General features: G+C 42.1%; 2 protein-coding genes across 3 annotated transcripts in view; one reads left to right on the top strand and one right to left on the bottom strand.

Annotated features, from left to right (window-relative positions):
* The window catches only part of LOC115391637 (NACHT, LRR and PYD domains-containing protein 12-like), a 435,710-nt gene that overhangs the window by 111,960 nt on the left and 302,690 nt on the right, over nt 1-21,060 (top strand). The window lies entirely within an intron of this gene.
* The window catches only part of LOC115391245 (NEDD4-like E3 ubiquitin-protein ligase WWP2), a 52,423-nt gene that overhangs the window by 20,603 nt on the left and 10,760 nt on the right, over nt 1-21,060 (bottom strand). For both annotated transcript variants that reach the window (XM_030095362.1, XM_030095363.1), the window contains exons 6-10: nt 17,473-17,551; nt 15,933-16,096; nt 15,313-15,562; nt 12,683-12,772; nt 6,208-6,382 (exon numbers count right to left, since the gene is read on the bottom strand). In XM_030095362.1, coding sequence (XP_029951222.1) covers nt 6,208-6,382; nt 12,683-12,772; nt 15,313-15,562; nt 15,933-16,096; nt 17,473-17,551 — 758 coding nt within the window. The remainder of the gene's footprint in view (nt 1-6,207; nt 6,383-12,682; nt 12,773-15,312; nt 15,563-15,932; nt 16,097-17,472; nt 17,552-21,060) is intronic.

The raw sequence follows: 21,060 nt of genomic DNA, 5'->3' as shown, positions 1-21,060 counted from the left end.
TGTGATTGTTTCTTTCTCATCCTGCATTTTGTAGTGGTGAAATGGATTTTTGTGGTAGTTTTCTGAATCTTTGAGGTAATGCTTAAGCCAGGCTGAAATATAAATCTGTGATGAAAAGTCGAGGAGTAAATGAAGCACTTTCACTTCAACCCAGCACATGTGCAGAGAGGCAGACATGCTGGGTTTTAGTGTGGAAACGTCTCTGCTTGGCAGCTCAGGTGAAGCCTCTCATGTCCTGAGCCAAACTTCTCCACCTGAAAGCTGCTGGACCTTCAAAACAAGCTTCTTAAGAAAAAAAAAAAGTTTTGGATGCTGCTACTTCTAGCAGAAGCAACAAAGTGGAACTTTTATCCACCGAACGTCAACGTCACTGCAGAGAGTGACTGAGGCCGTCTGAAGCAGCTCTGTCATGGAAACTGTGAGAGAACGAGTGTGTGTTTGTGTGTGTGTGTGTGTGTGTGTGTGTGTGTGTGTGTGTGTGTGTGTGTGTGTGTGTGTGTGTGTGTCCGTGGCTGTGTGTGCCCGCCGTCCCACCCTTCTGGGTTTTCTGTGACTAAAAAAGGTAAAAGGAGAATATAATGATATAAAGACATGATGACTTCACCCTCAGCGGCTCAGCAGCTTCCAGACGGAGCGCAGGAGGAGGAGGGCTGAGAAAACAGTCAGGGAGGGGGCAGCGTGTTGGCAGGGACGTGTGAAATAAAGGTTGGGTGTTATGGATCTGGGAGGAAAAGGCCATAAAGGCCTGTTTTTGAGACGAGGCGCCACAGGTGGAAACGGTGATTTCAGCTTTTAAAGAGTCGGAGAGAGAGAAAAAAGTTTTATTCCATTAGATTCACGCTAATAATTATTTGGTCGAGTTTTTGTCATTCTCTATTTTCTGTGGTCGTCTTTGGGGACAACTTGGAATTTTCAGCCTATTTGTGACTACTTGAGGTTTTTGTACCTTATATTATTATTGAGATTTCTGTGACTATTTTATTTGATACTGTGATTTTATGACGATTCCTTTTCTTGTATCATGTTATATATGCCTCACCAGGTCCTTTATAAGACCAATGAACCAATGTGGGCGGCTGTGGCTAGGTTGATAGAGTGGTTGTTGGTTTGATTCTCCATCTCCCATGTCCACATGCCGAAGTGTCCTTCAGCAAGACACAGAAACCCAAACTGGTCCCATTGGATGGACTGGGCTGATGCCTAAACTGGTGTGCAAACTTGAATTTGCAGTGTGAAACACTTTGGGTTCTAATTAAGCAGTATAAAAAGTGTTATATAGATGTAGGTCTTTTAAAAAGAACAACCTGTTGAAAAGACTATTTTTTTCAAGAAATAGAAACAAACAAAAAAAATGCACAAAAGTCTAAAACAACTCTAAAATATCTAAACAAATTCCATATTTGCCAACAATTTTCTACTAATCAGGTCCCAAACCTATCCGAGAGCATCCTAAATTAGCCTAAAAGCAAGTCAAAACCATCCTTAAATCACAAACAAACATGTAGTTTGAACTTAAAACCACTAAATGTGAAGTATTCATCTGTAAACAGACAGAAAACGCAAAGAAATCCTGTTTTGCGATCACAGCATGGAGAGAAAATTCTTCCTGACCTGGTGCAAAAACAACCTGAAGTCTTCACAACAGAGCAGCATCAGTGGAGCTTAAATAACTTCTGATGGCTGTTTTTTTTTCCTGCTGTCAATGACTGAAAAAAAAAAGGGAGTAAACAGGAGAGTTTATTTTTTACTGTTCCAGTGATGAAACGCTGAAACACAGGGTCGATTCAGGTGCTGCTGGTGAGGGGGCGATCGAGGGAGGAGGAGGAGGAGGATGAATAGGAGGAGGAGGAGGAGGAGGAGGACTGACGCGACAACTCAGGATGAAGAGCGGCACAGACAGGAAAAAAAGTTTATCTGAAAATAGTTAAGATAAAAACTGCAGATGTTCCGGTTAGTGCAGAAGAAAAGGGGAATTTGGAGGGTGTGGGGGTAAAAAGAGGAAGGGAGGGGTAAAAAAAAAAAAAAAAAAAAAAAGAGAGGGGGGAGTTAATGAGCGTGAGGCTGCTCTCTGTGGGTTTGTAACAAGCTCTGTTGTAACTGTGCAGTTTGTTTCATGACCACAGAACACTGAAGCTGCTTCTGTTCCCAAAACACTGAATTCATGAAATTCAATCACTAAAAGTCAAAAACATAAAAGATTCAGATGTATGTTCAAAGAAAGGCCTAAAATGACAAGAAAGGAATATTTTTAAAAGCTTTTTTGCATCATTTTGGGGATATTTGGTCACATTTTGATGTTGTTCTGTCATTTCGATGCTATTTTGTGACTTTTGGAGATACCGTGTCATTTTGGATTGATTTTGTCACTTTTGGAGACTGCGTTTTGTATTTTGGGTAATTTTGTTGTTTTTGAAAGTTGTGCTGCATTATTTTTAGGCTATTTTGTTATTTCTTTTAAATGTATTTTTTTTTTAATTCAGTGGTCATTTTGTCATTTCTGGAGCTTTATCATTATAATGATAAATCATTTTAATGATCAAGCCAAATTTAAATGAAAAAGTAAGGATAAACCATTATTTTGTTATATTTGAAGGTTCTGTTTTATCATTTTGTGGCCATTTTATTACTTTTGGAGGGTTTACTTTTGTCATTTCAGTGTGACATCATTAACTCTGAATTCCGAGTTCCAAAGAGAATTGGAACACTGCAAAACAAACAGGTTCTTTTTTGTGATGCTTTCTTTGTACGGGAAAAAATACTGAATACAGAATCTAATTTCCAGTGAGGGCAGTTATCACTTCCTGTTTTTCTTACACAGCAAGCTCATGTGAAGTTCAGAGGTCAAAGAGGGAACACTTTATTCAATCAATCTAAACTTTTTTTTTTTTTTTTTTGGTTAAATTGTTGAATAGTTATTACAAGGAGTTATTACAGGAAAGCCTTTTACATTAAAGTGAGTTACTGAACTGAATTCACAGCATCGCGGTTGTTTTTCAACGTGTGTGTGTGTGTGTGTGTGTGTGTGTGTGTGTGTGCGTGCGTGCGTGCATGGCCTCGTTACAGCAGCATGGTCCATTTAAGAGTGCCGTCCAGCCCCTTCACCCTGTTTGGTCGTCATGTGCCGCAGAAGAGAAATGTGGCACCAGACCTCCACATTACAGAGCAGTGAACGCATCACACACACACACACACACACACACACACACACACACACACACACACACACACACACACACACACACATCTGTCTGATTCACACACATTGTCTTAAAAAAAAAACCCTCCACCCCTCAAACACTGCTCCCAGTAACCCCGCCAAACCTGTAAAATGGACTGTGTGTGTGTGTGTGTGTGTGTGTGTGTGTGTCACTCAGCCAGTAGAACATGTGTGTATGTGTGTTTTCTCGTTCACACACATTGGGGCCATAAATAGAAACTGCTATCAGCATGGCGGGCATACCAAGACTGGGGGGGGGGGGGGGGGGGGGGGGGGGGCGGGCGGGCGGTGGCGGTGAACAACCAACAACATGGCCAAGACTGCCTTTTCACACACATGTAACCACCACACACACACACACACACACACACACACACACACACACACACACACACACACACACACACCTCAAGTAACTAAGTAAAGTATATTAGTTTTAAGCTGCTGGGTGAATACTACTGTAAACCAAGACAAAGAAATGACATTTTTGAAATTAAATGAAGAAATAAATAAAACGAGAACACTTTCAATTAAAAACTGAAACCTTTTGTAGCGTTTTAGGTTTCGGTTAACATGACAAGGCTGCCGGCAGCTACTGAAAACACAACTTTTTGAAATCATCTCCCAAGGTGAAACTTTTAATAAAAGCTCCGACTCCATCTCTGTGTGTGTCTGGTTTCATTACAAAAACGCTCAACAGCACCCACTAGTGACCCGACTTGAACATTACGTCGTATTCGGCGTTTTCACTTGAAGTGTTTTTGTGTAAATGGGGAAAAAATTTAAGGAACAACTTTTTAAAAATTTTTTAGTTGGCAAATAATTCTAGGTGGACAGGCCATGCCAGCTCTGAGGCTAACTACTTCAGCTTCCTGACTCGACAGTTACAAGGTGAATCTGAGTCTGAGGCATCATTACTTCATTATTTTTATTTATTTATTCAAGCCTTCACATCTCTTATGGAACACATTTGTCTGAGCTGAACTCTGAAAACTCTCTTTAGTACTGCGCTCGGTGTCTGTCTGGGATCTTAGACATTGTCTGCTAAATCCTACAATGTGTGTTTGAAAAAAGAAGAAAAGGGAGGCGGGGCCGAGGTATCGTTTTTTAGGGGTTGAATGGAGTCAAACATCAGTGAAGTTTACTCCTGCGAGGAGGCGCACACTCGGAAACACGTAAAAACGCTCAGTTGTGAGGAGACGGTGGAAAACAAAAGCTCTGCGCCTGAAACACGCACACAATTCATAAAAGCTGAAAGAGAAGTGCGCAGAGTGTGGGGTGGGGTGTTTTAATGGAGGCCTGTAAGACTTTTAAGGCTGTTTTTTTACTAATGGTCCATTGAGAAAGCTCTGTTGTTTTAGTCCCATAAGACTTTACCGTCTGGCTGCTGTCTGACCTTGGCTGCTTCTCTGAGAGGACGCCGACTGTCTCTCACACACACACACACAAAGTCCGAATCTCCACAAACTACGCTGGAAAAATACTATAAACAAGTCTCAAATAACACTTTTAATCCCCCCCACAGCTGACAGACGTCTGGCTGCGCTACATGTGCTGCAATGACATTAAAGTCCAAACAAAGATCGGTTATGTGACAATTAGAGAAACTGGAGAAACTTGAGTCAGCGGTAATGTGCGACACAGAGAAGGTTTCCAACTTTCAGAACCCAGAAGAAGTGACATAAAAGGAGATACGCACAGTTTTAATACATTTTGACATGAAGTCGTGGCATCGTTTTCATAATGTCGTAATACACACGGAAATTTGACAACCATGTAAACCTTTGTAGTTTGCCCACCAGGCCACTAGCTGGTGCTTTTTTTTTCCATGAATGAAATGTTTTCCACATATGCAGATGACAGAGTAGTAAATGTATTGAATGTTCACTTTATTGATGTCGATCTATTGACACCTGCAGACAAACTATTGACTGCGACTGTAGTGTTCACGTGAAGCATTCGGTGTTTCCGAAAAGTTCTATTTTCAATGTTTTGACAGAGACGGGACAACTAAAATCTGATCAGCAACATCTCAGACTGTTCTTCATTTTAGTTCTAGCCTGAGGCACGGCGTTAGCGTATGAACTGGTGATGTGGTGCTGGCACAGAAACTCTTTACATAGCGTTGGTGTATCATTTCTTCACCAGGGATGAGTACCAAGCCCAGGTATTAAACGAGCCTGGGGTGAAATTTCTTAACACTGGAGGATCAATTGACTGTAATGGTATTATTTTTTTTAACGGTACTTTAGAACTGTTCTTAAAGGAGAACTATGCAACTTTTGCTCTCGCGCTCCCCCTACTCGTTTCCTGTGAAAGCTCACTGTCGTAAACATTCTTCGCATCGTTTACCCCCACAGGGATTCTGAAAAAACATTTATTGAGGTAAAAAAGTTGCATAGTTCTGCTTTAAAAATCTTTTTTGCACCACTGACCAGTATTATACAACATAATTTTTCCACCGACAGTTTAGATTCGTAAATAGCTACTGTTGTTTAGTGTTTTCATCACCACCTTAGTGTTAATAAGGTGATTTGTTGAAAAGATTGCTTGGTTGATCTTTTTTTTAATATTTCTATGGAAGGTTACAATGAAAAAGACCTAAAGGAGTAACAATAAAAGTATGAGATCGATTTCCCTAGTTGTGTAAGTTGTAGTACCAATAAATTCTTAATGATACCCATCCCAACTGTTCACATAGAGTTAGCATGTAAGTTCTTTATGTGGTGTTAGTAATATAAATCTGGGCTGTAGTGTCATTGATATAAACCAGTGGTGTGGTGGTAGTGTATAAATTAAAATATGACTTGGCGTGACTGTATGAATCAATGGTGTGGTGTCAGTGTATCACCCTGTAATGTGGCATTATTCTAAAAATACATTACTCGTGTTAGGGTGTGAACCAGTGATGTGTTAGCATATTAGCCAGCGATGGTTTATATGCACAGTCTCATAGAGTGAGCGTGTGAAGCGTTGACATGGCGGGTTACCTGGTACAGGAAGCGCTGGCTGAACTGGTGCATGGCGCCCTGCAGCTGGCTGCGCTGACTCTGCCACTGCTGGTAGTTTCTCACGGACTCGGCCGTGGGTCTCTGCCATGTGGTGGTTCTGGTGTTGTGGTCCACATAGTAAAAGCGGCCTCGCTGGTCCACTCGCTTCTCCCAGCTAGACAGTGGGGGAGAGGAGAGGGGTGAGAGTTGCTTTCGACGACATTTTCTCAAGCATGTGAAGAGTGGGTGGCTACAACGAAAGGCTGCAGATAGTAACATGTTTTAAACTGATTAATAGAGAGGAGGAAAAAGAAACAAAGACAAGAAAAGGAAGGAAAAACATTTGTGAGGGAGCCAAGAAAAGGAAAAACAAACGAGTAGAGATGTACGGACGGAAGGGATTTCAGCAAGAACCCTCGGTGGTCTCAAAACACTAAAAAAGGTAATTGAAATTAAACAGCAGATATATTATTCTTTTGGTAAACATCACCCAACACATGTTCACAAGACCAGGTGACCCTAACGGTGTTCACCTGAATGGAAGATTTGCTCACTTGATTTAGGTATAACCAAGAGGAGTATCAAACAAAAGGTAACGGCGATTAAACAAGTCAACAGTATTGGTTTCTCACTCGTCAATCAGAGCTAATGAAGTCTCAGATCAGAAGTTAAAGGTAAAAAACGTATTGAACCTGCTGCAAACCAAAACTGTTAATCTGAAGCTCTGACCTTTGACACCCTGAAGACCCTGAGAGGCCTTTATCTGAATCAGGTCATCCTGGAGTTCTTGTGGCTTTTCCTTGAGGCTTTCTTAAACGTCAGCCTCTCCATTGTTTTTATGACTTTGGTCTTCTTATTGCCACCTCCTGGATTGGAGGTGCGGTGTATTTATATTGATTACTTTTCAGTATGTGATCAGTCTAACTTTCACAGCTACCGCAAGTATGGTCACAGGCAGGGCCGGCGCGGGCTTGTCAGGCACCCTGGGCAAACCTGACGCCCCGTGGTAGTGTCGAGGTGAGTCGCGCCACTAGAGTTGTTGAGCGGGGGGGGGGGGGGGGAGTCGGCAATATTTGTCGAGGGGCGCGAGCAAGCGAACCAAGCAGTGCGCTGCTCAAACAGCCGTCACAGCAGCGCAACTTGGGCGGTGCGCCTCACGGCCACATCAAGCGCCCCCGTATGGCTCGGCGCCCTGGGCAACTGCCCCGGATGCCCAGCCTAATCGCCGGCCCTGGTCACAGGAACCTTTGAGTTCCTTGAAGAGATGTAACTGGAACCTTTTTGGTACTTGAAAACGGCTTCTAAGGCAGATGATGAACAACAACAATGGCAGGATTCAGAACAACGTGACTCCTTGCCAATATTCTACTGGGACTTTTCGTTTTATAGTTGACCCTAATCCCTGTGATAGCACTAAAACTCTGTCCATACGACTGTCCGTGTACTCCCATCATAAATGTTCACAGCTTTACTATCCTGTGCATGCATGTGGTGTGGTTTCATTACAAAAACAAACATCAGCACCGACTCGTGGCCTGGTATACATCATTTTCAGTGTTTCTACTGTGTAAACAGAAAATATTTTCAGAACACTAACATGTGAAAATGCAAAAACGATGTGTTTTCACAGAGTCAAATTGAAGCTTTTGTTTGTTGTCATGATGTCTAACAGTGTGATTGGCAGAACAGTGAAGTAGGCATGGTTTATGCTGGAAAAAGAGTTTCCCAGGAGTTTCTCGTGAAACATCAAAAGTCCTGCAGAGAACTGACTTCGCTCTTTTGAACCAACAGGTAGCTCTGCTCTTGTGGAGTTTGTGTCCACCTTAAGATATAGTTCAGGGGCTTTGGGGCTGATTTTAAGGTTGAAATAACATTTAAAGTATGAGGTAATAAAGCACTAAAACCAGACGCTAACTTGCGCCTCATGGTTTTAAAAAATTTCATCAGGGTGTTTGGCAGATATCGCATGAGAAAACTGAGTAGAAAAGACAACGGAGGAACATTTCCTTTTTTGTTCGGACACATGAGAAATAAGTCATTTCTTTACAGTGAAACCACAATCGTACAGAGGATTAGTGCGGGTTTCATCTCTCTTAAAGTTAGCTGTGAGGACAGAGTAAGGAGCGTTATCATTGGTTTGGCGAGGCTCATCATCAATAAATGCTTGACGTCAATGCCAGCAACCCTCACTGATGACTACGATGATGACGATGATGATGATGATGATGATGATGAGGGGGGAACAATGGGAGACGGTGGGTTTCTGACTGACAATAACCATGTGCTGCGGTGAGTGCTGGCTGCCAGCGGCATGACTCAGAGGCTTATGTATATCCTATTCTTCCCTTGAGACGGGGGGTCTGGACGTGGGCTCAGATACTGACGGTCCACGGAAACACAAACACACACACACACAGAAACCGGTTCCCTGAACTCACCACCAACCACCACTGCTATTCTCATATCTCTGACTTCAGTGCTGCAGAATTTGGAAGAGAAAACAGCAGCGACTTCCGCAGTGCAGATACCACCCGGCAGACCTACCAGTTACAAGTATTAGAAAATAATTGAAGTAAGTCCATGGGTCAGGGTAACACTGGGAGGTCTACACCTATATTGTTGTTAATTGGCCTTTGTCTCTTCCTGATTAAATTGGCAGAAAGTTATCTTCAACTCAGTTGATCTTTTCCTTATCCTGTTTGAGACTTTGAAGTGCTTACATCTCATCATTTGTTGGCCTTTGCCTCATCGAGATCAGGAATATCTTGCCCCATTGACCACAAATATGTGGCGCAAATCAAGTTTTGAAATTTGAAATTTTTTCAGTAAATAATGAATCAAATCAATCCCAACACAGATTATCTGATGGTATTGGCAAATAATTTACATTTCCTTCAAAACTTTGTGAAGTTTTCCTGCAGAGCCATTCTGCTGATGGTATATTGTGACAGTGAATGCGTCTGACCGTGTCTTTCTCTGCTCCAAAATGAACACACACAGTGCAGCAGCTCATTTTCCCTCTGAAGATGTCAAACACAAAGCAACAGGGACTGAGAATGTGCCGAGTAACGACCACCGCAGTCTTTTCCTCTTGTGGTCGGTCCTCAGCAGCTCGATGACCACCTCCCCCCCCCCCCCCCCCCCCCCCTCCTCTGGACCTGGCAGCATTCAGTGTGTTGCTCGGGGACACTTCAGTAGCAGGATGATTGCAAACACAGGGAGTTATTTGGTTGAGGACGGTCCATGACCAACATGCTTCTGAGCTTTCTTTGAAATGCTGAAGAAACAGAAGAACCCTCTCTGATATTAGCACTAGCTACTTATTTACTGGAGCCAGAGGAAATCCTGCAGCCCACAGCGGCCAGAATCCAAACTTGGTTCTGCTATCTGACTGTAATGCTTTGTACCAGCCGTGTCATTAACTCTCTCTTTCATGTGCATTTTGAAAGCAGAAGTAAGATCATGTGGGACGTCCGCCATCTTTTCCTTTTGGACCGCTGAGTCATTATTCATCAGCGTGCAGGCTGACAGAAATGAAAGGAAATTATTGAGCCTCACTTTGGATAGTCTGAAGTGCACAGCTTACACAAGCAGGGAAAAAGCAGATGCAAAGCCACAGATGCTCTTTGGTTTGGCTCAGTTGCTTGAGTTTAATACTGATAGTTCTTGAACAGCTTTGAACATACCGTACAATAATTTCAAGTCACAGAAACCACAGATTATTACTCTGTCAACTGCTACAACTCACTAATAAACTAGCACTTCAGATTGGCAATAATAAAAACATCTACAAAGGTCATTCACAGTACACAATATTTATGCACAGAAAACAGTGCAGATTAATTTACGTTTCTCTGTCATGTCTTTCTGAAACTACCTTGTCTTTTGTTGGCTTTTGCATCCTCCTGATTATAACTGATAGAAAATCTATTTTTATCCTTTTTGAAGCCTAATCAAAATTGGAAGATAACAGTGTCTCTTGTATTGCAAAAAATGGAACATAACTACCTTGTCTTCTGTTGGTCTTTGCTCCCTATTCCAAATGGTTGAACACTACCTAGTCAATCATGATTTAACATAATTGGAAGATAACTACCCTGAGTGAGTTCCTGATTGAAACTATTGGGATTTTTGTTGGTATGTGCTTGTGCCTAATAAATTACAGGTTTACCCAATGGCTTTGTAAACAAACAGCCAAAACGCAGTCAAAGTTTAACATTTTCACTTTGGTAAATGGAGACCTAAAGTGGTGCTGAACCCGACAGAATGGAAAACTTCCCATTCAACTTTATGGTGAGTGTTCTGCTGGAACACTCTGCTTCTTCATCACTTATAACTACAGATCCTCTAAATGTTGGAGACAGTGTGGGACAATCCTTCATCACCAGATATTCTACTCTCGTTCATTAACAACTTTCTCACATGAGGGTAATAAAATTCAAGTCAAGTGTTTCCTAGTATTATCCCGTCTATGTGATCATGTTTGGATATAATGCAGCTCAGCATTCAAGTTCAGTTCATATTCAGTTTTATTCACACGTGTATTTTCTTTTTCTTTCTCCATTTTGTTGTGCTTTGCTTTGATTGTTTCTTCTCTTGGGAAAATCTCCACTATTGCTGCTCAAGACCAAAAACGCCAGCTTCTGTTGAGCCAGGAAGAGATTTCTGTCCACACGTGACAGAGACCATGGAGGGTTGCAGCTCGATTCAGTTTCAGTGTGGAAATGGTACAAATGAGAGAGCCACCTCTGCAGCGCACTGCAGGAGCACATAGGAAAGAGATCTTTTCTGTCTCTTAGAGCATGTTTCGTCATTCCCAAGGAAAATGTCCCTGCATCTTTCTGGTTTGGCACAGCTGTCTTAATTCTATGCTTGTAGATCTTTCAGGACACGAGAGCACTTAAATCAAAGCCCAATCAGGGCATACAGTCAGACTGCTGCTTTACAGTTTCATTTAGATTGTTGGAAATCATGCAGTAAGAAAAATGAAGCAGTGTGAACACAGCATTATTTTTACCACTGTTAAAAAACTGATGAAGAAGAAGCACCGTGACATCACACGACGTAAAAACCAGCTACAGTCGAGTGTGTCTACAGAGAATCTGATCCAGAGCAGAGCGCCTGAAGCTCAGCTCATTTTGGCTTCGGATGGCTTTCATTACTTCAGCTTCCAAACCTCGATTGCCCGCCCGGCACCTCCCCCCACCCCCTGAACCCCTAAACAGTTCCTGGTGTGTGCATCTGGAGCGTTAGCCCGGCATTAGCTTGCTAATTGATCTGCTGAAGGGCCACGGCGGCCGGCGGCCAACACGACGCTGGATGGAAGTACATGTGGCGTTAAGAAAGGACTTTTGTTCTCGGGGGCCCCCGTGCTCTCGTTCCCCCTGCGGAAAAAGTGAGATGGGGGGTGGAGGAGGTTTCACAGTGACCTTTTCTCCTCCAACTAAAAACCAGCCTCTGTTCCTCCCTCCGTCACCCTGTCACACACTCTGAGAATCAATAAATAATCGGCGTGAGTAGAAATGTCAAAGAGAGCCAAAGTGTGGCCGTAAAGAGAGCCGTTCTGAATGTGGCCTCATTTACAAAACCTTCAACTGGAAACTGTATCGTGTTTGTGAAACACTTAAAACAATGTAGTGTGCAGGTCAGGAAACAAACGAGTTGATGCTTTTGTAAAGACACCACTTAAACATGCACACAGAGAACAGTGCAATGTAAACATTCAAACTTCCGTAAACAATTTTTTTTAATAATCGGATAATAATAGCATCACTCAGTATTTGAACATAAGAAATGTAGATGATGTTAGGATCTTACAGTCCAGATAATAAGATCAGTTCGAAGACAAAAAAGGCTTCCGGAGCCCTACTTACACCATGTTTTAAAGTGAAAACACAAACATTTCTTTTAACGTCATGCAAAAAGGGCCTCTTTGAAATGTTGAAAGCTTTTCTTGATTTGAAGAACAGAAAAGAGCATGGATCCTGTCAGAAATAATAGTGCATAACTTCTCTTCATGAGAGTGCACGTGGCTGCATGAGCAGAGTTCTGACTGTGTGAAGACGTAAAAACACTGAAAACAGAATGAGCTGAAATCGGGCAATAGCTCAGCGAATATATTTTTAATTTCCAGGTGGCAGCAGCGACCTAGAAAGTTATTCTTCAGCTGAGCTGTTGGTTGAATCGTAACTCAGTGTTCAAATAATTCCACCATTCACAGCTTTTCTACAGATAAGTGGAGCGAAAAAAAAAAAAGGTTGCTAAAGAACCTTGGCTACCGTGTATGTCTCGGGGTACCATATGAAGTGTACAGAGTTGATAATTATTACTATCCGTATTTAAAAGTGAAAAATTCAATGCTGAATGAATTGTATCACTACTTTTGTCATTCTCCTGTTGGTTCAAGGATCATTTGTGCAGACAGCAAATGGACAAGTGAACTTTTAAACATTAAAAAATAAAGTCGCAGACATACCCTGGAGGCAGCGGTCTCTCCCAGGTGGTGGTTTTGGTGTTGTGGTCGACGTAGTAAACCCTCCCATGAGGCAGCACCCTCTGCTCCCAGCTACACAAACACAATTCAGATCAACCAATTAAAAATGAATCCAGAAAATAATGGAATCTTCTGTCCCCTGAAATGGAAAAGATCATGTCTGTAACAGGGTGGACATTCAGCACAAAAAGCATGATGAATATATTTGAGCTTATAAATGGCCATGTTATTTTATTGTGTTTAAATTTGTATTAAATGAAAAACAAAACGGGCAAAAGGGCAACGGGCTGGATAAATATGGATTTGAATATTGTTGAATGTGTGATTCATTTTGTATATTTTATATTCTTTGCATTGTAAATGACGACCCGAAAGTTACCTGCGCGCGTTCTTTAAATGCATCCTCTTGACTGTCATCTGTTTGTTTGACACTGCCGCCAGGCAGCCGCTGCTGCTGGCAGCTTCACTTGGAGTTTGCATTCCTTGGAGAGCGCAGCGTGGTAAATCGGTGAACTTATAATTCTGAAACGTTTAATATTATCATCTGATTGCACTGTGAAATGTTGATTTAAAATGTTTATCTCTTTTTTTTTGTCTGTATACATGTTTTTAATAAACAGTTTCACGGTGTCGCAAGGAACGCATCTTGAGTGGAATAAAGAAATCCTTGCGCATCAGTATGAGCTCACGCCTGATCTATCCAGGGTCTGCTAAAGAGCTGAAAGGATAAAATCTTAAATTTCATGTGTTTTACTCGTGACATTGCCCTGACCTCCTCGCAGTCCAAAACCAAGAGCTTGCGATTGACCGTCTTTCTCTCTGTGTTTGAACCATGATGGAAGTGTGAGGGCTTTCTGTCTCTGACACCATGTATGAGTTGGGTCATGTTCAATGAAAGGTGGTAATAAAAAAATAATCAAAATAATAATAAAATTAATAAAATTAATTGACGTGAGATGTTTCATTTACAAAATGTAAATGACAAAAAGGAGATCATTAATTTGACTCCTATACAGTATTGCAGCTGAATGCATGAAGGTGAGTTTATGAAACTCTTGTATTTGCTCATTTTCTTGTCTGTACAGCGCTGGTTTCCAGCAGTTTATAAAAGTAAGAAAGAAAGCAAAAAGTGGTACTTTCTGTTGTCTTTTCTCTTGCTCTTCTTGTTTGCAATGAGGTTAAACATCTAGACCCCCATATTGCTGCTGATTAGTTGATACAGATGGTACAGATTTAAAGCTGTGTTTTCTATTTTTTACTCTAACTGACCCACCTCTGGAGGTCTTGAAGAAAAAGCAACATGCACAGACTTAGGCACCATTCACACAACAATTTTTCATGTAAAAATGCATGATTTTGTACGTTTTTGTTTGACTAACGTTTCCAGCAGAAATGCTGAAAACGATGCAGTTTGCATGGAGTTGTTGCTGTTGCAGTTTTTGTGATGAAATCAAGCACATGTTCAGAGAACAATACGCTATAAACCATAGCAACAGGAGAACATGCACAATGTATGGACAGACCACCAAGTTGAATTGTTATTGGGGAGTCTCTCGACTGTAAAACTACCAAATCACAGGAGAACAGGCACTGGGAGTCATGACACTCTGGAGACAAGCACTGTTCCGGCTGTCTATCTATTCACACATGTGCAGAGGAACTGCTGCATGTTCAGCAGTCGAAGTGTTTTCAAAAAATGTTCCCCTGTCCACACAGAGAATGATTTGGAGCATTTTCAAAAAGTTCCAAGTTGTGAGCTACTTTCAAACAGGTGTATTTTCAGCTGATGAAGTCAAGCTGAATGCCGGTGAAAGCAGAGCCTCGATTACTTGCAGTTACTTGGTTACTGTGGCTTCTTCTTGTTATCTTGTTACATAAAGTTTCCATGGTTAATTAGTAATAATGGGATTGAAATACAAGGACTCAATGCTACGAGTAAAGGGTAAGAAAAGGAAGAAATCCATCCAAATAGGATTCTGTATTTATTCATGAGTATTGATTGACTTCCAGAATGGAAAAATATATATTAATATGTACATACAAATAAAATATGCTGGCAGTGATGTAAAGAAAACTGCAATATAAGATGTAATATGTTAAGTAATTCATATGAAGATCAGCCAATATATATGCTGGATGGGAAACAAAAAGGAAATTAAGAATTTTATGAAGGGTGGATGATCCAATTTCCTGAAATAATGACCTGGTTCTTAGTTTGCATCATCAAGGCTCCAATGTAACAGCAAAATCCAACATGAATGAATGTTTACTTTCAATAATAATCATGTTGTACAGTCAGTAGTGTGAGAAACGCTCTGTAATCATGGGCGTGTCCCTCTGAATGAAGCTGGAATATTCTGCAGAGTTTGGAAGTTAAATGTGTGACTCCTGGAAAAAGCTGTGATTTTAAAGGTGAAAACTGACAAAAAGCACTTTCTACTACTTCTGTCAGACAATTAAAGTAGTGGAAAAAAGTGTGAGAGAAACCAAAGTTGCGATTTTCTTTTTGCCAAATTTACAGCTCTTTGCGGCGGCTCCCCTGGAGTTTGTGGGATTGCGGTGGGAGGCCCTCACCCGGACAGTCGGAGGTGCTGTGGCGTGTCGACTCTTACCCTGCCGGGAGCGACTCCGAGGCCGACTCGGTGCCGCTGTTGCCGGCCGGCTCGGTACCGGAGGCGCTGTTGGTTCCAGGTTCAGCCGGTGCTGTTGGGCCGAGGCCCTCCTGACCCGGGGAGGGGCTGCCCCCACCGCTGCTGCTGCTCGAGGCCGGGGTCCGTCCGGACGGAGAGGACGGAGGCGGGGTTTGTCGGGCCACGCCTCCACGACTGTTCTCCAGCCCATTGGATGTCAGCTCCACTTTATCTGAGAGACGAGGGGGTGATGAAAGGAGGTCATCCTGGAGAACAATCAATCTCCAGTCTCCATGACTACTGAGGATGATGTTTCCATGACAACATGTTCCCACAATAACATGTTTCCATAATTACACGTGGTCATGACTGAGGATAATGACATGTTTCCATGACGATATGCTTCCATACATGTCTCCATGACTACTGAGGATGATGTTTCCATGTTTCCATGACAACTTATGACATGTTTCTAAGATAACATGTTTCCATGACTACGGAGCAGTCTAGTACTTCGTCATGTGTATAATAAGTTAGGTAAGCTCCGACTTTATTCTTAAATTTTCAATGAAAATGTGGCCACTCTGGATCAGCTGTAGTACCTGCGTTGTTTCCAGGGCTGCCGTGGCTCTTGGAGGACCGGCGGCGTCCGGACGATCCTGGCCCAGAAGCCAGCTCTTCTGTCAGCTCCCCGTTGGTCAGAGATGAGCCTCTGGAGCAGCCCGGGGACTCACCCTGCGAACCCCCCACTGAGTGCCTGTTGTTCCTGTAAACAGGAGGAGAGATGAAGGGAAGGAGAGCAGAGGACAGGACAAAAGAAAGATGAGGAAGGAGACTTGTCCATTTTTGATGACATAGAACAAATCGTGTTCAGCTAACATCCAGATTATAGAGCATTTTTGGCTCCTCAATATTGCTCATTATATCATTAAAGTAGTTCTCAGCAGAAAGTTCTGCAGTTGTTCTGTAATAAAACATATCTGCACAGAACTCTGGAAACATGATCCCGATTCCTGTTGGAGTCCAGTATTGAGATGTTGACGGTTTCTCCATGACAGCGGCGGTTTGAGCGCCTGGCTGAACTGAGGTTGATCTCCCCCCCCATAGAGTTTTGGGGGAAATACCAGCCGACCCCACGCACCCCCCGCCACAGAGCTTTGAACGGAGTGCAGCCCACCGCCCCAACCCGCACTCAGAGGGGGAAAACAACACATTGGGGCTTCGGGCTCGGGCCTCTTTCACTTTCTCCCGCCTCCATTTATTTTCATTACAATTATGCCGTCGTGGGTTTGGGATTTTCATACGAGCGCGCACCAAACAGTATGTTAGAAAAAGGTTACGCAAGTTTATTATTGCGCTATTATTCTTATTATGATACCGCAGCGTCTGCAGGAGTTTGGAGAGCAGCCGCTTAAACAACTTGAGCTGTTTTTCTGTGAAAGGTTGTGACCTCTTCAACAGATCCTCACAAATACGTTCATTTTCTGAAGCGGCGGGACATGCGAGACCACTACTGTGACAGTCGCACGCTGTCATGGAGAAATTTCTTTTGTTCCGAGAGTACGTAAAGTCTAACATTCAGCCTGTAAACTGCAGCACAGAGTTTAACTCTCAGTGTGTGGGAAGTGACAGCTCTCGTTCATGTAAGATATTTAATTCATGTGGTTTTGGTATTTTGTTGGTGAAAAAGTTTTTGGCCCTGTTTGAGTTTTAAGTGTCTGTTAATGCAACTATAGTGCTTCGAGCCAATGAAAAAGGTCTCCCCTTTTTTTAAATGCTTAGATTCCAAAATGCACATTTCAAAACAGTTTTACATCCAAACTGTGTCAGCTGTTGCCAGTTACATAAAAATACCGTTTGCTCTGTATTCGTACACCCTCAAATGGACTAAACACGTAAAACCTACTTCGATGGTGACATTGGTAAAACAAAGGTGTAAATACATGGAATATATCTATTCTAGGATATATTCCTTTCTTTTTTTCAAAAAATTCAATATAAGTTCAACACTAAAGGTAAAGAGGACTGAAATTCAAATAAAAATGGCAAAAAGAATCAAGAGCCTCCTGGGGACTCTGCCTAATCTGCCCCCTCCTGTAAATTGGTGTGTATTCATGTGCATCTTTGTGTGTGCATTCGAACCTGTTGTGCAACCCGGCTGAACTGGGAGTCTCCTCACTCTGCGTCCTCCTCAGGTTCGGTCGTTCTGACTGAAGAATCTCTGCGAGCACAACACATAAACACAAACAGTGAGTTAGTGACAGAAAAAGGAACAAGGTGACTTCAAAGTAGATCAGAGGAACATTGACAGAGGAACTCTTGATCATTTTTATATTATTAACCAGAAAGTAAAGTAGCAAAGTAACATTTCCACTTCTTGGGAATTTCAACATATTGTTGAATGAATGTCGTGTACTACTCCATGAGACTAATTTCTGCTCCAGGTAACTCTTGAATAGCTGTGAACACACATCACAGGACTCCTCTTGTGTGAGTTTTCTCATGAAGACCAAGTTACTTCAGTACCATTTATCCTCATATTTGTAGAACAGGCTTTAACACTGTACTTTTCTTCATATTTCTTTCGCTTTAGGCTCTATTTATGTGACAATGTAACACAAACAAGTGAAAACACATCATTTTGTTTTCGTTTCAGCAAAATTTCACATTCACACAGGAACATCCTGAGAACGACGTCCATTTCCACTGCAACGACAGAAACGCTGAAAAAAAAAAATTTGTTTTCATGTTGCCAATAGTGGGTGCTGTTAACATTAACAATGGGAGAACAGAAATTCGTATGGACAGATGTCCAAGTTGGATTGTTGTTATCGTGTCAACTGTAATACTACCAAGTCCAGGAGAATCAAACTAACAACCTCGTGACTGAGAGACAATGGCTTTCCCCACTGAACCACAGCCACCAACAGTGTAGCAAAAAAAAAAAAAAATCACAACCATAACTAAGAGAAGGTGCTCCTTAATAAATATGACACCTATGCCTTCAACTACAGCAAGTTCTGCAAACTACAAAAAAATAAAAATACCAGAAATTCAGACCTATTTATGTATTATTACATTAATGGGTTCAGCAACATGTTGAAAAGATTTTTATATGCTACTTCAATCAACTAATATATGATGATTGGTATTATATGGTGTTAAAAACCAGATGGCCAAAACAAATAAGTTATTGGCCATTTCTGCAGAAAAGTCAGCTTGTTTCCTTCTTATTGAACAATAAAATCAGCTCAGTGGAACACTGTAGCCTCTTCATATTTTCTGCACTAATATCCAGGAAGTAAATTAAAGCAACAAAGCTTAAAGGCTTAATTAGAAAATACCTTTCTACAAATAAATGATAGAATAATTACAGCATGTTAGGCTAAACAGATCCATGACAATAGCATTTGCTTTAAAGCACTTTCTTTTGTGTAAAATGGGTAAACGTGACAAATTTTCTGAAGGTGAGCTTCGGTCCTTTGCTTCCTTGCGAGGATCCATCATCTCTCTGACAGGATAAAGGCAACTGCTCCTCCTCAGTCTGTGAAAAAAACCCAAATCCGTACAGATCTGACACATGTGGCGAGGGAGCAGAGGGAATACAGTTGGCGGTTTAATGGGGGCCATTCACACTTGTTTGTACTGTGTAGTGTGTGTGTGGTGGTATGTGGAGCTGGCAGTGAGGGGGAGAGTGTGTGACTATACGGTTCTGACTGCTAACCACAGGCCTGTAACATGCTTTCCATTAACACTCACTCTCTCCTCAGACACACCAGATCACTGTGTACCCGGAGTTCGGCCTCAACACACACTCTGTTTACCGTGTGTGTACCTGTTTACCTGTGCCAGTAGATAGCTGCGTACGTGTACGTACCCACACACACTCACACACAGGCGCACACACACACACGCACACACAGGGAGTGCTGTTGTGTAGCAATGAAAGAGCTTCTTGTGAGTGGACCTGGTGGATGTAGAGAAAAATAAACAGTGGTCTTGAGAAGAAAGCATTGTGTCATGGCCCCCAACGCCCCCCTCTGAATGAGTACAGGTCTAATTACTGCGTATGTGTGTATGACACTGTGTGAGTGTACCTACAGAAACATGTCGACAAGGTAACTACAGTGAAAACAACGGTGAACCTTTCACAGGGTGGAGCAGACCCTCCCGGTGCTCGGAGACCACAGAGGACCCGTTTCACTCACCGAATCCCTCACAGATAATGAAGCGGGAATAATGACGTGAAAACACACGATGGATGTAAAAACGGCCAGTGTATGCTGAGTTTGAGTCTTTGGGTACCTTCACTGAGAGCTAACAAACATGTGGCCTGAGGGAACATGCGGCAATCACAAACACCTCAGTCAATGATTGAAGTTGTTCTTCCAAATAACAGTGCTCTTTCTCTTGTCTCCAGTTTACACCAGCTGAGACGACTCTCTCTTTCATTTCTTCATTCCACGGTCAACTGCAGTTTTCAGGTGTTTTAGATGAGTGTAAACAGATGACAAAATTTTTAAAAAGTTATCTGAAACAATAAATGCTCACAGTGTACTGTTCTCTGTGTGCATGAGTCTGTGGTTTCATTACAAAAACAGGTAACACTTGACTTGAAGCACCTGGTATAACACATTATAAGTACATTTATAAAGCATTATAATGTCATTATAGAACATGTAGTTATAGTTACAAACACTCAGAAATGATCAGAATGCCAGGACCTAACCCTAATAACCCTAACCTGTATAGTGGGTTATAAAGCATTGTGATTATTTATGACTACTTATGATGTGTTATACCGGGTGCTTCGAGTAAAGTGTTACCCAAAAACAAGCGCAACAACTTGTGGCCCAACACGGCAACTACATCTTTTTCAGTGTTTCTCACATTTCCATGTAAATAAACATCCCTTTCAAAATGTTACCTTGTAAACATGAAAGTTTTCTGAAACGAAAATGCAGAAACAACACCTTTTCACATGAAATGCTGTCATGTAACCAGGACTGAAAACTAATCTGAGCCTGTCCTGATGACTGAACCAAGTCCAAACCTCAAGCTGGTCCAATGAGAGAATGAAATCTTTCCCCCATGTAGCTTTTTTAAGTTCTTTTTCACGTCAAGATGATGTTGAATTCACCATCCAAGATCTTTAACTGTCCAAGCGCTTATTAAATCCAAACTTTCCTTCAACATTTGTCCTAAATTTACAACATGAATCACGTCACACGCGCTCTGCTGGTAAATACCCTCACTGTGATAACATCTCTCCTCATGGCTTCACCAGAGCCAAACCCTCCTCTTCCAACATTTGTTTTTGTCCGTACAGAACAAAGTGTGATATGTCCAGGTCAGACAACACTGGATGGTGATCAACATGTGGCTCCTGCTTCGCAGGGACAGGAAGTCGTGAATATGCACAGAGCGTATTTGAGAGTCTGACATTTACAAAGTGTGCCAATTATTCCCAGAAAGCAAACAGTTTTCTGCTCTGGCTTCTGTTTCCCGCCATCTTTCCATACGAAGGCTTGTGTGTGTGTGTGTGTGTGTGTGTGTGTGTGTGTGTGTGTGTGTGTGTGTGTGTGTGTCTGTGTGTGTGTGTGTGTGTGTGTGTGTGTGTGTGTGCCTGTGTGTCTGAGTGTGTCTCAGAAAACCTGCCAGAGGAAATGAGTAAAACCTCGGAGCTAACAGAGCTGCGTTCACTATGAGAACAGAGCTCCTTAACACCAG

The sequence above is a fragment of the Salarias fasciatus genome, chromosome 7 (genome assembly GCF_902148845.1).
Source record: "Salarias fasciatus chromosome 7, fSalaFa1.1, whole genome shotgun sequence".
Taxonomy (NCBI): Eukaryota; Metazoa; Chordata; class Actinopteri; order Blenniiformes; family Blenniidae; genus Salarias; species Salarias fasciatus.
The sequence above is the reverse complement of the archived record's forward strand: the minus strand, read 5'-3'. Positions and strand labels throughout refer to the sequence as shown.